The sequence below is a fragment of the Leucoraja erinacea genome, chromosome 1 (assembly GCF_028641065.1).
Source record: "Leucoraja erinacea ecotype New England chromosome 1, Leri_hhj_1, whole genome shotgun sequence".
Taxonomy (NCBI): domain Eukaryota; kingdom Metazoa; phylum Chordata; class Chondrichthyes; order Rajiformes; family Rajidae; genus Leucoraja; species Leucoraja erinaceus.
In genome coordinates, this window is record NC_073377.1 from 117,972,662 (window position 1) to 117,991,229 (window position 18,568).

At 42.2% G+C, this 18,568-nt stretch overlaps 1 protein-coding gene across 4 annotated transcripts in view; it reads left to right on the forward strand.

The window, feature by feature from the left end:
- wrn (WRN RecQ like helicase) overlaps positions 1-18,568 on the forward strand; it is a 108,379-nt gene that overhangs the window by 27,104 nt on the left and 62,707 nt on the right. For all 4 annotated transcript variants that reach the window (XM_055642065.1, XM_055642090.1, XM_055642083.1 and 1 more), the window contains exons 10-17: positions 666-740; positions 6,265-6,339; positions 9,175-9,313; positions 9,498-9,573; positions 13,621-13,688; positions 14,462-14,570; positions 16,304-16,372; positions 17,881-17,963. In XM_055642065.1, coding sequence (XP_055498040.1) covers positions 666-740; positions 6,265-6,339; positions 9,175-9,313; positions 9,498-9,573; positions 13,621-13,688; positions 14,462-14,570; positions 16,304-16,372; positions 17,881-17,963 — 694 coding nt within the window. The remainder of the gene's footprint in view (positions 1-665; positions 741-6,264; positions 6,340-9,174; positions 9,314-9,497; positions 9,574-13,620; positions 13,689-14,461; positions 14,571-16,303; positions 16,373-17,880; positions 17,964-18,568) is intronic.

The window sequence follows — 18,568 nt, forward strand, 5'->3', positions numbered from 1 at the left end:
CTGCGGCTGGCACGGACACTTTAATAACTGGCACTGGCCACTTTAATAACTGGCACTGGCTACTCAAATCAGCTGCCGCGGACATTTTTATGATTGGTTTATTGTATTTTAACGTTGTGTTTTACCTGCTTTTAACTATTTATTTATACTGTTCCATCAGGGACTGGATTGTTTTTAGTGTTATTCATGTGCGATGCTCCGCTATTCCCAGGGAAACGTCTTTTCATTTTGCACTGTACAACTGTTGCTTGCAAGATGACAATAAAGGTTGATTGATTGATTGATTGATTGATTGATTGATTGATTGACTCCATCCATGACTGTTCATATGCTGTTGATATCCACACTCATGTTTTTGTTACTTTTAACTTAATTGTTCATGTGCTCCTACCCAGCCTCTGGCGTCCACTCTTCTTAAAACTGAGGTTGTTTAAAACTCGCCCCGTCTAATCTTGCATCATTAATTTATTCCATTACTCTTTGATTGCTGTCCAACATTGATTTTTATTAAGCAAGGCCTAAATCTTTAAAATTCTCGTCTTTATTCTTGTATTGTTCGATGACCCTTTCCCTTTTTTTGTGAACTGTTCCTTCATGTGAATAGTTACAATTCACAATTGACTTTGTTTTTGATTAATAATAATTGCATTTTTGTAATTCTCCAGGCATCGAAAGCAGATGAAGCGGATCTTTCTTGTGTGATTGAAAGTGATGAGGAGCTGGAGAATGAGATGATCAATGTAAGGCTTATTGAAATTATAAAATTTAACAACAAAATATTATCTGCCTGACCAGTTCAACTGTTTGTATCTTGGCTTGGCACAGCTGGCGTATCAACTTAAAAGTTAAAATCCTTGGTGCCGCCTGTGGACTAATTCTTGTCTCTTAAGTAACATAGACCAGAACTTCCATTGGAACACAGAGAGGAACAGGACTGTTTCTTAAGAGGAAGATCACGGTCCACTTTTCTTCATTTATTCAATAGATTTTCAATGGGCAGTAACAATGATGAAAAGATTTCACGTCTGCACATTTTCCGTTAGTACCTTCTCGAGATAAAATGTAACTTAATTGAAATATACAGATGATTATACTGGATCAACTGAATTAGAACAAAAATGATGTTTAACTGAGCAACAAGAAACATTGATTACAAATAGTCTCCTTTTTATACTGACTGTCTTCCCTCTCCACTCTGTGCCAATTCAGGGTGTCAACCTGGAACATTAATCAGAATCAGAATAGTACTGTATTTGCCAAGTAGGTTTTGCAACATACGAGGAATTTAATTTGCCAAGTCAGTCATACAAATAAAAAGCACCAGAATACCCAAAACACATTTTAACATGAACATCCACCACAGTGACTCCTACACATTCCTCACTGTGATGGAAGGTGAAATAAAGTTTGTCCCTTTGTTCTCCTGCGGTTGGGGGCCTCGAGCCCTCCGTTGACGGGACGATCTTGACTCCCGTAGCCGGTGGCGTTCGTGCCCTCCGTGTCGAGGCGTTCAGCTCCCGCATCGGGGGGATGTCAGCTCCCCCGCGCCGGGCGATCGAACCTCGCGTCGGGGCTGGTCGAACCGTCTGCTTCGTTGGAGCTTCCCGACTCGGCCTCTCCCGAGACTGTGAGCTCTTGATGGTAAGTCCACAGGCCGTGGTTGGAGCGATCCCAGGCAAGGGATCAGCTCCGATGTTAAGTCCATGCACACGATAGTCCGAGGAGGCCTCCAGCTTCATCGATGGAAGACTGCTGAGCACCCGGAGAATGCGATCTGAAAAGCAATCACATCTCCGGCAAGGTAAGAACCCGAAAAAAAGTTTCCTCCGATCCCCTCCCCTATCCCTCCCACATAAGACAAACCAGAGAACATTAAAACAAACTTTTAACAAACACTCAAAATAAGAAAAAAGATGAAAAAACGAACAGACTGCCGGCGGAGCTGCCATCGTACGGCACCCCTGGTGGTATTAACATTCCCCGAACCCCCCTCCCCTCACAACCCGACAGATGCTGTTTAACCCGCTGTCCTCCAGCAACTTGCTTTTTACTCCATATTGCACTTCTATGGTTTCTACTGTCTCTACTAAAACTGATGTTAATGGGGTGAATACCCCAGTAGTTGGAGTTGTTCCTTGCACAAGGGAGCATAATTGTGTCTGTTAGAGGACAATTATGTCAGCCCTAGAATATCAGGGTAGTGTCCTTCTTCAACCCATCTTCTGCTATTTCATCAACAACCTTCCTTTTATTGTAGGCTTAAATGAGGGATGTTTGTCGACAGTTGGAATTAAACACAGCATATGCACACCTTAGTCTTCAGTTGCATGAAGCAAGACAGATAATATTTAGAGACAAGGCACAATTCAGGAAGTGATGGAATGCTCTGCTTGGAAGACTGCAGCTCCAACAGTGCTCAAGAAACCCAACACTATTCAGGACAAAATGGCATTCTCTAAATGGCACACCATCCTGACTTGGAAATATCCCTCTTTATCTTCACAGGATTGAGTTCCTGGGACTCAATCCTGCTCAACAGAATTGCCTTCAACATTTGTCCTGCCTTTGGGATCATTCAACCCATCTACATTCTATGTTGACTATCAGAGCAATCCTATTCCACCAATTATTTCCCAGTTGCTTATTCTCTCTCATATGCCCATCATCTGTTCCTTGATTCTCTTGCCATCCTCATAGTTTATGAGCATTTACAGTAGGCAATTAACTTACCATCTTTGGGCTATGGGAGGAAGCCAGAGCATTTGGGCGAAACGTGTCGGGAAAATTTGCAAACTATATATCGAGGAAGCAACAAGGCAGTTGCTAGGACTGAATAGATCGAATGTCCAAACAAAATATCAGAATTCAATCTTGCCTCCACACTCTTGTGTGTTATGATTTCAATAAACTATAGCGTGCATTGTCTACTGGGGTAAATATATTAAAAGAGGTGTTTTACATGCATCAGTGTCCCAAGGCAAATGTCCCATTTTGCACTTTTGATGAAGTCTGTAAACCAAGTCATTGCTTACCTTTTAAGCAATGACTAGACTAAGTGGGACCCGTTGGGTCCCTGTCACATGGGAGGCCTGGTCCCCCAACGCAACCCGTTCCCCAACGCCTGGTCCCCCAACGCAACCCGTTCCCCAACGCAATATTCCGCCACTCACGCCTATCCTCCTCCAATCAAATCCACCCCTCCCTGTCCCCCTTTCCCTCTGCTCCTCCCCTCTCTATCCCACCTTGCCCATCACCCCGGCCCCTTCTACCCCCCCCCTCCCTACCTCCCTGCACTCCACTACCCCTCTACCCCACTCCTTCCCTCGCTTTCCTCCTCCCTCCCTCTCTTCCCCTCCCTCACTTCCCCCTCTTTCTCCCTCTCTCCCCTCTTTCATCCCTCTCTCCCCTCTCCTTCCCTCTCTCCCCCATCCCTCTCTCCCCCTTCCCTTCCTCATATTAAAGTGCACATTGTCAAATGTGATTAAAGGGTATTTTTTTACATTTTGGTTTCACCATGTAGAAATTACAGGTGTTTATATATAGTCCCCTATTTCAGGGCACCATAATGTTTGGGACACATGACTTCACAGGCGTTTGTATTTGCTTAGGTGTGTTTAATTTCCTCCTTAATTTCCTCCTTAATAAGAGAGCTCTCAGCACCTGGTCTTTCCTCCAGTCTTTCCATCACCTTTGGAAACTTTAATTGCTGTTTATCAACATGAGGACCAAAGTTGTGCCAATGTAAGTCAAAGAAGCCATTATGAGACTGAGAAACAAGAATAAAACTGTTAGACACATCAGCCAAACCTTAGGCTTTCCAAAATCAACTGTTTTGAACATCATTAAGAAGAAAGAGAGCACTGGTGAGCTTACTAATCGCAAAGGGACTGGCAGGCCAAGGAAGACCTCCACAGCTGATGACAGAAGAATTCTCTCTACAATAAAGAAAAATTCCAAAACACCTGTCCGACAGATCAGAAACACTCTTCAGGAGTCAGGTGTGCATTTGTCAATGACCACCGACCGCAGAAGACTTCATGAAATACAGAGGTTACACTGTAAGATGCAAAACACTGGTGAGCCGCAAAAATAGGATGGCTAGGTCACAGTTTGCCAATGTACTTAAAAGAGCAACCACAGTTCTAGAAAAAGATCTTGTGAACAGATGAGACGAAGATTAACTTATATCAGAGTGATGGCAAAAGGGAGAGAAGGAACTGCCCAAGATCCAAAGCATACCACTTCATCAACACGGTGGTGGGGATGTTATGGTCTGGGCATGTGTGACTGCTGAAGGTACTGGCTCACTTATCTTCATTGATGATACAATTGCTGATGGTAGTAGCATAACAAATTCTGAAGTGCATAGACACATCCTATCTGCTCAAGTTCAAACAAATGCCTCAAAACTCTTTGGCCAGCAATTCATTCTACATCAAGACAATGATCCCAGACATTCTGCTAAAGCAACAAAGGAGTGTTTCAAAGCTAAAAAATGGACAATTCTTGAGTGGCCAAGTCAATCATCCGATCTGAACCCAATTGAGCATGCCTTTTATATGCTGAACAGAAAACTGAAAGGGAATATCCCTCAAAACAAGCAGAAATTAAAGAGGGTTGCAATACAGGCCTGGCAGAGCATCACCAGAGAAGACACCCAACAACTGGTGATGTCCATGAATCGCAGACTTCAAGCAGTCATTGGCGCAAAGGATTTGCCACAAAATACTAAACATGACTACTTTCATTCACATGACATTGCTGTGTCCCAAACATTATGGTGCCCTGAAATGGGGGGACTATGTATGTATGTATTACTGCTGTAATTTCTATATGGTGAAACCAAAATGTATAAAAAATGGCCTTTATTGAAATCTGACAATGTGCACTTTAACCACATGTGATTTTTTTTAATATTAGAAATCTCAAATTGTGGAGTACAGAGGCAAATAAATATATGATGGGTCTTTGTCCCAAATATTATGGAGGGCACTGCATATTCTGCGATATGCGAGAGGGTAGACGAAGGGTGAAGGAGATTCTTGATTAAGCTGGCTGCTTGGTTGAGGCAGCGTAGATGGAGTTGATAGCGGAGGTCTGATCTGTGTGATGGACTGGGCTACATCCACAACTCTATGTAGTTTCTTGTGATATTGGGCAGAGTTGTTCTCATCCAAGGTGTAATACTACTGATAATCTGCTTTCTGCATTGTATCTGTAGAACTTGATAAGAGTTGTTGGACGTGCCCAACTTCCTTAGTCTCCTGGGTAGTAGAGGTATTGGTGTGTATTTTTTGGCTATAGTTTCAATGTGGTTGGTGTAGCAAAAATTGTTGACGATATTTACGTCAAAGAACTTGAACTATTTGTGCCTTTTTCCACTGTTGCTGATGCTGACTGGGGCCTAAACTCCGCCTCGTTTCTTGAAGTCAATATCTCCTTTGGTTGAAGGGGAGGTATTTATGTCATGTTACTAAGCTCCCCATCTCTTTTGTTACTGTCTTGTTATTGTTGGAGATCTGGCCCATCAGGGTGTAATCTGCAAACTTGTTAATTGAGTTAGAGCAGGATGTGTGCGTGCATGTTTAAAAATAGCAAATTTCCAATCAGTAATTCGAACTTTGAATTTTAATTGTTGTTACTATGTCAATTGGCTGTTTCAATGCTTGCTCTCTTTGTAATTAGCAGGTTTTCGTGTAGGTTATCCATCTGTAATATTAATTCAGCACTAATGACGCCTGAACTGCTGGGCAGTCCCTGAAGCTCTGCATTCACAGCTTTCTTCATGATTACTTTTAGGGTCATAGAAAGAGACAGCATAGAAACCGGCCCTTCAACCCATCATAACTGCACCGGCCATCAAGCACCAACATAGAAAGCCTGAACGATCATAAACTATTGTCTCTTTCATATAAAGGCTTGACTCAATCCATGACTGTTCATCTGCTGTTGATATCCACACTCATGCTTTTCTTACTCTTAACTTAATTGTTCATGTGCTCCTATCCAGCCTCTGGCATCCACTCTTCTTAAAACTGAGGTTGTTTAAAACTCGCCCCCGTCTAATCTTGCATCATTAATTTATTCCATTGCTCTTTGATTGCTGTCCCACATTGGTTTTTATTAAGCAAAGCCTGAATCTTTAAAGTTCTCATCTTTATTCTTGTATTGCTCGATGACCCTTTCCCTTTTTTTGTGATCTGTTACAATTCACAAATGACTTTGTTTTTGGTTAATAAAAATTGCATTTTTGTAATTCTCCAGGCATCGAAAGTAGATGAAGCGGATCTTTCTTGTGTGATTGAAAGTGATGAGGAGCTGGAGAATGAGATGATCAAAGTAAGGCTTATTGAAATTATAACAAAATATCCGCCTGACCAGTTCAACTATTAGTATCTTGGCTTGGCACAGCTGGCATCTATCTATATAATTTAAAAACTGTGTGTGTATGTGAGATTTTGCCTTTGAAACGTATTTTCTCGAAAACCAGACGCAAAAACGCGGAGATTTTTACATATTTCGGCAGGGATTTGATATGATTTCAGAAATCCCAGTCCTCTCTAAATTTGCTCAATTATTTCCCCAGATTTTGAATTAAATGGTTCACAAAACTCACTTTAATAAAAATAATCACCGCTTGCCAGCTGCTGACGTCACAATGCCCACCTGCCTGCTGCCCCCCCCCCCCCGCCGCAGTGGATTAATGCAGCTGTCAACGCGTATGCGCAGTTTTCCACGAGGTACGCTACTCCACCCACCTTCAAAAGGCGCAGAAAGAACGAGAATGTTCTGCAGCAAAGATCCTAGAGCTGCGCTCAGCTATAGGATCTTTGTTTTGCAGATCGCTCACGTGCTGAACGAGATTCTCCTCACTGTCTATACCAGTCTGTAAACCATGTCATTGCTTACCTTTTAAGCAATGATTAGACTAAGTGAGGCCCGTTGGGTCCCTGTCACATGGGAGGCATGGTCCTCCAACGCAATATTCCACCACCCTTTCCCCCAACGCAATATTCCGCCACTCACGCCTATCCACCTCCCATCATATCCATCCCTCCCTGTCCCCCTCTCCCTCTACTACCCTCTCTATCCCACCTTGCCCCTCCCCCCAGACCCCTTCTACCCCCTCCCTCCCAACCTCCCTGCACTCCACTACCCCTCTCCCGCCCTCTTTCCCGCTACCCTCTTTCATCCCTCTCTCTCCTCCCTCCTCCCTCTCCCCCTCCCTCGCTCCCTCCCTCGCTCCCTCGCCCCTCCCTCCCCCTCGTCCCTCTCTCCCCCTCGTCCCTCTCTCCCCCTCGTCCCTCGCCTCTGCCCTCTCCTGCGCTGTGGGCCGGGCTGCGGTGCTCCCTTTCTCCGTGTAACGCTGCGGTGCTTTAGGGCCCCTTTCGGTGTCCGCGCCTGCGGGCATGAGCCGCCCAGGCGCTGCCCGTCCCTGGGACTTGTGGTGTCCCTCGCCAGTGGGTAGACAGCGGGGCTGGGCGCTGCGCGCCTCCCCCCCCCCTCCCCCATCTCCCTCTACCATCCCATCTCCCCCCCCCCCCCCCCCCATTTCCCTCATCCTTCTCCCCTCTCACATTCCCTGCCCTCTGCCCCAGGACCTACCCAGGTTGTAGAGCAGCGCCAGGGCCTGGTTCTCGTACTCTGCCCAGCTCTGGCTGTAGGCAGCCGAAGCACTCGCGGACCTGGGCCTTGACAGAGCTGTGACTTGCTGTGCCAGGGGCGGGGTGAGGGCCTTCACCTTGGCCACCGCCTGGGCTCCAGCCCAGGCCCAGACTTCATCTCCAGGCCCATCACTGACCCCGGACCCAGGTTAGTCCTTGATTCCAGCCCAGGCCCTGTCCCTGGGCCCGGCCCGCGGCACCACCCTCCCCACCAGGTACTGCGCGGCCGCAGCTCCTCGGGCAGTGGAACCACTCCTTCACCAATCTGCGATTTTTACGATTATTAAACCTCGATAACTTATGCAATATACCATCGATTGGAACAAAACTTGTTGCGCTCGCAGCACGGGTAAGGAGGCGAAAAATCGCAGCGCTATTGTGTACCATTTTTGTGCAAATAGAAAAACCCCGCAAACTGGAAGAGCACAAGATCAGATTTTAGTTATGGATAGATAGATAGAACAGTTAACCTTTGCAATCAACAGTTTTTGTCTGAGCTCAGTAATTGGGACTTTCCGTTGCGGGTTAGTAGGCCTTTTAAATGTATTGGGGGAAAAGGATACTTTTGTTAAATATTGTAATTCAGCCGAGCTTAAAACGATTCCTTTAAAATGCCCACTAGATGGCACCCCTTTAATAGATATGCACAGAAGTGTAACTGCAATGCGCAAGTCATTTTCCCTTGGGCGTTTATGTAGAATTGTTTCGGCTGAACTGGTAGCCAGATGTTCCCATCAGTATAGTTTGGGATTTAATATGGTATTCCCCCCCCAATCAGAAGATCTCTGGAATTCTGCTCCAAAAAAACAGTTATTTATTTCATTCAAAACTGAGAAGGTTAGGCTTTTGGATATTACAAAGGTCAAGTGGTGGTTGGATAAAAGGTCATCCATGATATTGAATGTGGAGCAAGCTCAAGGGTCCAAATTGATTTATTCACACTCCTCCCAACTGTCCAGGGACAGACAAATCTAGCATTGGTGCCCATCTATTTAAAAAAAAAAATCCCAAGTCATTTTGCTGGATATCTCAGAGTAATTGTGAAATAACCAAACTGATGTGTTCCAGAATTATACACAGACCAGGTCAGGGCAGCCACTTTATTTTCCTCAATTACATTAATGAACAAGAAAGATTTTTATGATAATCGCATAATTTCGACATCATTAGTTGGTGTTGTTGTTCAGCATAGATACAGTGGGCCAAGGGACGTGTGTCAGAGGCCTTTGGCCCAATTTGTTCATGCTGATAAAGATGCTAATCCCATTTGGCTGCATTTGACACGTTGTGGGATATTTTCTATAGTAGACTGACCGAAACTGAGCACTGCACTTCAACCTCTGAGGAACACCACTGGTTATGAGCCTCCAGTCCAACAAATAAAACTGGGCTCCAAATGTAACTTTGTGACTGTCTACAGGAAATGAACAAGCCACACTAACGCAGCATCTCTCTGCTTCTGCCTCTCACGGAATGCATTTTCTGAATATTTTTGCTAATCGTTTTCCAGGTACTGGAAAATGTGGACAGCTGTTCTGAACAGGACTCCGAAGAATCTCTAAGTTTACTTGGCAAGACTGTATCAGAGGAATTATTTGGACTGCAGGATGAGGAAGATGAAAGGATCGAGGAAGAAGAGGAAAAGTGGGGTAAATTGACTGAGAAAGACTGGTTCTTTCCATGATGCATTTCCCTGCAATATTTTATCATTTTATCAAAGAATTAACATGATTAATTATTATTTTAGACATGTAATATAGTAAACAGATAATTTGTCATCTACCATATTATTTTGGTATGCATTCCATTTTGGACTTTTTTTGTTTGATCTAGATACTACAATACCAGAACCAAATGAAAACCAGATCAAATGTCTAAAAACTTACTTTGGACATTCTAATTTTAAACCGTAAGTCTTAATTTTACAATACATTTGGATTACTTTGCAAGAAGCATTATTGCTATTTCATAAAACTTTCACACACAAACAAACATTTGTGAAATGCAAAGAAGAATTCACCCCGTTCTCGTTCGACAGGAGAAGCCTGAAGTCCCACACCCCTGCAGTTAGGAACGTTACTACAATTATTAAGCTATTGAACCAATCTGCACAACCCTAATTCTACCTTAGCAAGAGAGTACGACGGATCATCTCTTGCACTATCATGGATTTGCTTTCTAATTGTGAATTAGCACTAATGTCAATGTGATCATGGCTGATCATCCCCAATCAGTACCCCGTTCCTGCCTTTCTCCATATCCCCTGACCGCTATCTTTAAGAGCTTTATCTAGCTCTCTCTTGAAAGTATCCAGCGAACCGGCCTCCACCGCCCTCTAAGGCAGAGAATTCCACAGACTCTCAACTCTGTGTGTGAAAAAGTGTTTCCTCGTCTCCGTTCTAACTGGCTTACCCCTTATTCTTAAACTGTGGCCCCTGGTTCTGGAATCCCCCAACATCAGGAACATGTTTCCTGCCTCTAGTGTGTCCAAACCCTTAACAATCTTATATGTTTCAATAAGATCCCCACTCATCATTCTAAACTCCAGAGTGTACAAGCCCAGCCGCTCCATTCTCTCAGCATATGACAGTCCCGCCATCCCGGGAATTAACTCTGTAAACCTACGCTGCACTCTCTCAATAGCAAGAATGTCCTTCCTCAAATTAGGGGACCAAAACTGCACACAATACTCCAGGTGTGGTCTCACTAGGGCACTGTACAACTGCAGAAGGACCTCTTTGCACCTATACTCAACGACTCTTGTTATAAAGGCCAACAAAGGGATCCGTTAATTCCTACACTTTGTTACCTTTCTGCCAACCAATTTTCTATCCATATCAGCACTCTACCCCCTATACCATGTGCCCAAATTTTGCCCACTAATCTCCTATGTGGGACCTTATCAAATGCTTTCTGAAAGTCCAGGTACACTACATCCACTGGGTCTCCCTTGTCCATTTTCCTAGTTACATCCTCAGAAAATTCCAGAAGATTAGTCAAGTATTATTTCTCCTTTGAAAATCCATGCTGACTCGGACCGATCCTGTTACTGCTATCCAAATGTGCCGCTATTTCATCTTTTATAATTGACTCCAGCATCTTCCCCACCACCGGTGTCAGGCTAACTGATCTATAATTCCCTGTTTTTCTCTCTCCCGCCTTTCTTAAAAAGTGGGATAACATTAGCTGCCCTCCAATCCACAGGAACTGATCCTGAGTCTATAGAACATTGGAAAATTATCACCAATGCATCCACGATTTCTAGAGCCACTTCCTTAAGTACCCTGGGATGCAGACCATCAGGCCCGGGGGATTTATCAGCCTTCAGTCCCATCAGTCTACCTAACATTTCCTGCCTTATGTTGATTTCCTTCAGTTCCACCGTCACCCCAGATCCTCTGGCCACTACTATATCAGGAAGATTGTTTGTGTCCTCCTTAGTGAAGACAGATCCAAAGTATCTGTTCCTCATCTGCCATTTCCTTGTTCCCCATAATAAATTCACCTTTTTTAGTCTTCAAGGGTCCAACTTTGGTCTTAACTATTTTTTTCCTCTTCACATACCTAAAGAAGCTTTTACTATCCTCCTTTATATTCTTGGCTAGCTTACTTTCGTACCTCATCTTTTTTTCCCCGTAGTCATTTATAGTTATCTTCTGTTGCTCTTTAAACATTACCCAATCCTCTTGCTTCCCGCTCATCTTTGCGACGTTGTACTTCTCTTTTATTTTTATACTATCTCCGACGGCCCTTGTCAGCCATGGTCGCTCCTTACTCCCCTTGGAATCTTTCTTCCTCCGAGGAATGAATTGATCCTGCACCTTCTGTGTTATTCCCAGAAATACCTGCCATTGTTGTTCCACTGTCATCCCTGCTAGGGTTTCTTTCCAGTCAACTTTGGCCAGCTCCTCCCTCATGGCCCCATTGTCCCCTTTATTCAACTGTAACACTGACACCTCCGACTCTTCTCCCTCTCCAATTGTAGATTAAACCTGACCATATTATGGTCACTATCTCCTAATGGCTCATTAACCTCAAGTTCCTTTATCAAATCCGGTTCATTACATAACACTACATCCAGAATTGCCTTCTCCCTGGTAGGCTCTAATGCAAGCTGCTCTCAGAATCCCTCAAAAGCACTCGACAAAGTCCCTTTCTTGGGGTCCAATACTAACCTGATTTTCCCAGTCTACCTGCATGTTGACATCTCCCATAACAACCACAGCATTACCTTTGCTACATGCCAATTTTAACTCCTGATTCGACTTGAACCCTATGTCCAGGCTACTGTTTGGGGGCCTGTAGATGCGTCCCATTAGCGTATTTTTACACTTACAATTCCTTAGTTCTATCCATACTGACTCCACATCTCCTGTTTCAATGTCACCCCTTGCAAGGTACTGAATTTGATTCCTCACTAACAGAGCTACCCTACCCCCTCTGCCCACCTGTTTGTCTTTTCGATAGGAGGTAAACCTTGGATATTCAGTTCCCAGCCCTGACCCTCTTGCAGCCATGTCTCTGTAATTCCCACAACATAATACTTGCCAATTTCTAACTGAGCCTCAAGCTCGTCCACTTTATTTCTTATACTTTGCGCATTCATATACAACACTTTGATCTCCGTATTCACGTCCCCCCTCGCAATTGGCCCTGACCTTACTCTTTTATCCCTCCTGGAACTTTCCTTCCCGTTAATTAGAGAATCTTTTGTAATTTTTCCTGTACTCACTTCCCCTTCAACTCCATCTTTATACAACAAATTTAGACAATATTTTTAATGTGGTCTGAGGTGGCCTTTTTGTAATTTTCTCTATAAAATGTAGCAAAATGATTATTATAAATGTCCCTTTTTAAAATAAACAATCCACGTTATAGTAAACTATCAGTGAACCTCAAATGGAATTTTTAAATTGTGCCTTTTCATTTAACTTTTTCATCATACAAAGCTCCCTCAAAACAAATGTATTTGGTAAAATGCATGCTGTTCTTTTAACAGATCAAATCTTCCATTGTAAACTGGATCCATTCCAGAGGCTGCATACTAAAATTATTATTCTTTTTATGGCTTTTTAAAATTAAGTTACCACATCTGTTGTGTTTTGTAATAAAAAGGATGGGATGAGTTGGAGCACTGCACCCTTGAATGTAGTTTGCAGTATCTTATTTAATTGTTTGGGCACATTGGGTATGTTGATGGTGTCGCACTTAGTTTGGCACAACTCAGCCAATTAAGTCTACTCCACCATTCAATCATGGTTGATCTAATTTTGTCTCCTCATCTTCATTCTCCTGCCATCTCCCCATAACTTTAGGATTAATTTAATTACAGTTGTTTACGTTATTTTGCTCTTCCAAATGGAATATGTATATTGACATGTTGTGCAGCTGCTCATCTAGGCAATCGTTTCCATTCATATTTCCCTGTTCCGCTTCTTAACCTATTAAATATTTGAAGTACACTTCTAATCAGATTTATTACATAAAAGTCATACTCATGAATGTGGCATCTTACGGTATCTATTATATCTACACAAAAACAAATCCACCATGGTTTCAGAATCTGCAAATCATTGAATGAGATACCTGGTCACTGAATTAATTGGCTATCTACTAGTATTTTGGTCCATATTTCAGAATAGACTTGCACATCCGTATGCCTCTTCCAACCCTGCTACTCCCCGTCAAACTCCATTGGCAGTTGCGTTGGTCTGCTGAGATGTTGGTCTGATGTTATCATCCTGACCCTCTGTTTAATAATTCTCTCTTTTTTAGAATTCTTCTTAAAGCCCATTACTTTGCGCTTCTGGTTAATCCTCCTAATAATCTATAGTTTAATGTTTGTTTTCTTTTGATTACCCTTTGTAGTAATTTGAACACTTACAAATTCAATTGCTATATAATTTGAAGAGATGAAACATATATAAAGTCAATTAAAATGTGTTATGATTTACAGGGTTCAGTGGAATATTATCTATTCTGTGCTTCAAGAGAGAAGAGATAATCTAGTTGTTATGGCAACTGGTAGGTATTAGAAAAATGTATGTGTTCTAGTACACAGAATTTATTTTAAGTATATATATATTTTTTAATATGTGGGGTTTACGTGCAAGGCAATGTTAATTATCCATCCAAAGTTGTCTTTGATAAGATAGAGGTGGACGGTTTTTGATTGTTGCTGTACCTGTGATAAAGTTACACTCAGTAGGATTCCAAGATTTCTCCTGTAGCAACAACAATCAAGAAATATAAATTATATAATGTTAAGTATATTAAAGGGAACTTTAAAGGTTATGATTTTTATTTGCCACTAGTCCTCTTATACTTATTGATTGTAACGGATAATTGACATATGTTACAGGAGAAGTCTTAACAACTTGGTGTTAAGCATCACATAGATATATGAGTAGAATATTAACATACAAGATTAGCCATACAGCTTGTTTTCCCATTCAAGAAGACCGTTACTGAACCTGTGCTTCATTTAGTTTCTCACGTGAATCCCCTATTCTCTGGTTCCTTGCGTCTTCAAAACAAATAGTGACCTAAGAAATATTGATTTTAAATATTGAAATTATTAACCTTGAAAGTACTAAAGGATTGTGTTGTGTCCCTTTTTTTTTTAATTGTATGGCTGTATGGGAATTTCATTTCACTGTGCCATCTGGCACATGTGATGAATAAATCTATCTTGTATCTTGTATGAAGGAGATAAAGGGAAGTTAATGTGTAACTCACTGGTAATTTTCATCTACCATGCAGTTTGAGAAACCAATTACTTTTTTTTATTTGAACAGGTTATGGGAAGAGTTTATGCTACCAATTCCCAGCTGTTTACACAGGAGGTGTTGCAATAGTGATTTCACCCCTCATATCTTTGATGGAGGATCAAGTATTACAATTAAAGTAAGGTTATTCAATATAATTTATTTCCTTATTTTCCCTTTCTCTTTTGTTGGGATTTTCACTGTGCTTACGTCCTTGCTTAGTTGATGCCTTTGGACCCAATTATTCTTGTCTGAGACCAAGAAGTGAATATTTGTAAATTATTTAGTTACCATGGACATCATGGCTTAACCTTACCACCACTCCACCTGATGCCCAGATGTGAGCACTGCTTGTTAGTGTGGACTGAAAAATAGGCTGTTCATGAGTACCACTGAACATGATCAATGGAAGTTCATGTGTAGATTCATTGGCCAATTAGGGACTTGCGCTATAATGGTGTTTCTATCTCAAATACTTTGGGGTCAAGAGCATTTGAGAATTGTTGGTCCAATTGCATAAAGCCCTGGTCTATGCGAGTTAAGTTTTCAAGTCGGCTATATTTTATTGGAATTGAAAATATTTAGAAAGCAGATAAGTTTTGAAGTGGCAGCATTGTAAGAATGGAAGCAGAGCACCAAATGGAATAGTATAATCTGTCACTGCTTCATCTGGATGATTTGTTTGGGGTTTTGTGAGTGTTTTCCATCATTGCAGTTTATTGAATTAAGGTTACTCTGGAGTATTGTTCATTATCTGATCTCCCTACTTTAGAAACAATATGTGCTATCAATGATGTGCAGAGGAATCCTGGAGGCCAAGTTCGTAGCTCACCACGGGTGGCAGCACAAGTAAATAGGGTGGTAAAGAAAGCGTATGGTAATTGCTAGTGGCATTGAATACGAGTCAAGAAGTTATGAATACGAGTCACGACACTCTATCGGACTTTAGTTAGACTGCATCTGGAGTATTGCATGCAGTGCTGATCGCCCCATTCCAGGAAAGATGTGGAGGCTTTGGCGAGGGTGCAGACGATATTACCAAAATGTTGCCTGTATTAGAGGGTTTCAGCTACAAGGAGAGGTTAGATAAATCTGGATTGTTTTCTCTTGAACATCGGAGGTGAAGGGGAGACTTGATAGAAGTATATAAAAATATACAGGCAGATAAGATCAATTTAACTAGGCACAATGTTTGGCCGAAACATTGTGGCCTGATGGCCCGTTCCTATGCTATACAGTTCTATGTTCTAAATTTGTGATAGAAGTAGTGCTGCAAAGATCTTCAATTAAAATCTTCAATTAAATTGAATTAAAAGCTTCAATTAAAATCTTCAATCTCTTCAGCTGCTTAAGGCCGAGGATCTAGGATTCCTGAAGGTTCTATTTTTATACTCACGTGAATGACTTAGAATATTTTACTCCCTCAGTGCAAGTCCTTAATGAAACTGCATCTGCATAATCCTATATGAATGCAGTTCAAACAAAGTTGCTTCGTGTTGTTAAAATGGCTCTCTGACTACAAACCTCACTACTGTGAATTGCTATTGTTGTTTTGAGCCCAAACTAGTTGCTGTTGCTACTAGTTTGGGTTCAAAACAAGCGCACTTGCATGTGTCTTTAAATGGAATGATTCAAAGAAGGGCAAGTAAATGCAGCAATTATGTTGGCTTTAGGATATTTTTATTATCTTACATTTCCAGTGTGTTCTAAGTACAGGATTGTCATCCGAAAAAAATGGTGGCATTAACTTTACCAGTTGTTGTCATTTGTCATTGATCGTTTCTAATTCTGCTTGACAACGTATCTAATTAAATGAATGGTATCAATGCAACAAAATGTCTCACTATCCATGTATCTTGTGTTCTTTTGTAGCATGTCCAACATAACAGCTTGTTTCCTTGGCTCGGCCCAGTCGCAGAAATTTTCCCATGAACTAATAAAGTGAGTGTACTGCCAGTGAATTCTTATGTGGTCTCCTTGTGAAAAGTTGAAGACAAAACAAAACCAGCTAATTTTCTTTTATCATTCAATGACATGAAGAGATTGAAAAATCTTTTTAGGTAGTTAGAGCCATATAATATAAAAACAGGCCGTTTGGCTCAACTCATTTACACTGATCATGATGGCTATCTACGCTAGTGCCATGCAACCGTATTTGGCTATATACCTCTTTTAAAAAAAAATAAAAAAAAATTCTAACCATGTCTTTTAAATGTTATTGTACCTGCCTCACCACTTTCTTTGGCAGCTTGTTCAATATACCTACCATGCTCTGTGTGTAAAAGTTGCTCCTCAGACTCCTGCTTTGTCAACTTTCTTGGTTACTTCTTCAAAAAAACTTGATCAATTTTGTGAGGCATGATCTCCCACATAGAAAACTATGCTAAGTGTATTTGCTCAACCCCAACATTCTCTTCGGTCATTTTCCTACTTCAATATCCTCAGACTGTCCTCAATACATCGCCCTTAAGGGGCTGTCCCACTGCGGCAACCTAATCTGCGAGTTTAGAAGAGTGTCTTCGACCTTCAAGCTGGCAGCATGGTCATCACGTGGTCCTAGGAGGTCCTATGAGGTCACTGGAACTCTCCTTCGTGCTCGAAGGAAGTTCCTGAATACTCGTGGCCTCAGCTAGGTCGTGGAAAAAGTTTCAGCATGTTGAAATATTTTCCGCGAGTAAAATTTGGTCGGCATGGTTCTTTCTAACTTGTAGTGCAGTGGAGTGAGGTCGCTATTTAGTTACAGGCAGTCGAGGGCAGCCATAGGCAATCTCCTTCGCTGTCCGGGGCATTTTGATTGGCTCATTGGAGTTTTCAGGATCAAGGAAAATGGACCGGGAGGTAAAATGCCCGCTAAACTTGATTATATGTCTTAAAAGTGTCTCCACCCCTTCTCTCTCTCTTCTCCCCCCCCCCCCACTTCTCCCCCCCCTTCTCCCCCCCCCCTTCTCCCCCCCCCCTTCTCCCCCCCTTCTCCCCCCCCTTCTCCCCCCCCTTCTCCCCCCCCTTTCTCCCCCCCTTTCCCCCCCCCTTCTCCCCCCCCCCCTTCTCCCCCCCCTTCTCTCCCCCCCCCCCTTCTCCCCCCCTTCTCCCCCCCTTCTCCCCCCCATCTCCCCCCCCTCCCCCCCCCTTCTCCCCACCCTTCTCCCCCCCTTCACTTCTTCCCCCCCCCCCCCCCTTCTTCTCCCCCCCCCCTTCTCCCCTCCCCTTCTCCCCTCCCCTTCTCCCCCCCCCTTCTCCCCCCCCCCCCCCTTCTTCCCCCCCCCTTCTCCCAACAAGATATAATATGGGAGAGCACTTCATCATTCTGAAAGATGATCAACTTGTCTAATTGTGAAAAAGCAAATAAAATGAATTGTAATTTGGTTAAAATTGACGCAGTTAATAACGATATTAGCGTATAACAGTGCATAAAGAATTAGTTTAAATAACTTCATTTTTCTAACTTCCAGGGGTCATTTCAAAGTTATTTACATGACACCTGAATACTGTTCGCAATCGACTTCATTACTGAAGAAACTTGATGATACCATTGGTATTTACAATCTACATTTTTTAATTGTTTATTCATGTGCATAACAAAACATAGAAATCTTGGTTTATTGCAATGTATGTGCTGCAGTTTGCATACATTATTCAAGTTAAATAAAAATGACACTTGGCTTTGAGTATTGTTCATGCTGTCAGCGATCAGGACTGACAGACTGGCAACATTAATTCCAAGTCGAATTTACATTTTGAAGTCAGATGCATTTTGTTTGTCTTCTATAAACTAATGGTCATAAAGCCAACAGTATAAGTAGAGGGGTGCAGATAGCTTTCACTGGGCTGAGAACACCACTTTTATTATCTTTTAGGGAACATTGAAATCACTTACAGCATTACAGGTCAAAAATAAACCACTTAACTTTACATTCTGACATGAAATTAGAGTGTTGCACTTAGAGGGTAATAGAATGGAATTAGCAAGAATCCATTTTCTGATTTCCATTTTCAAATTATGTATTTGATCCTCATGTTTATGTGTTAAGATAATATAGGGCTTGTTTTTTTAATCAAAGGAGTTCTTGGCAGTTAGAATTAAATGGACGAAGAGTTCTGAAAATGTGCATCAGTGCATGTAATTATCAGTGTGATAAA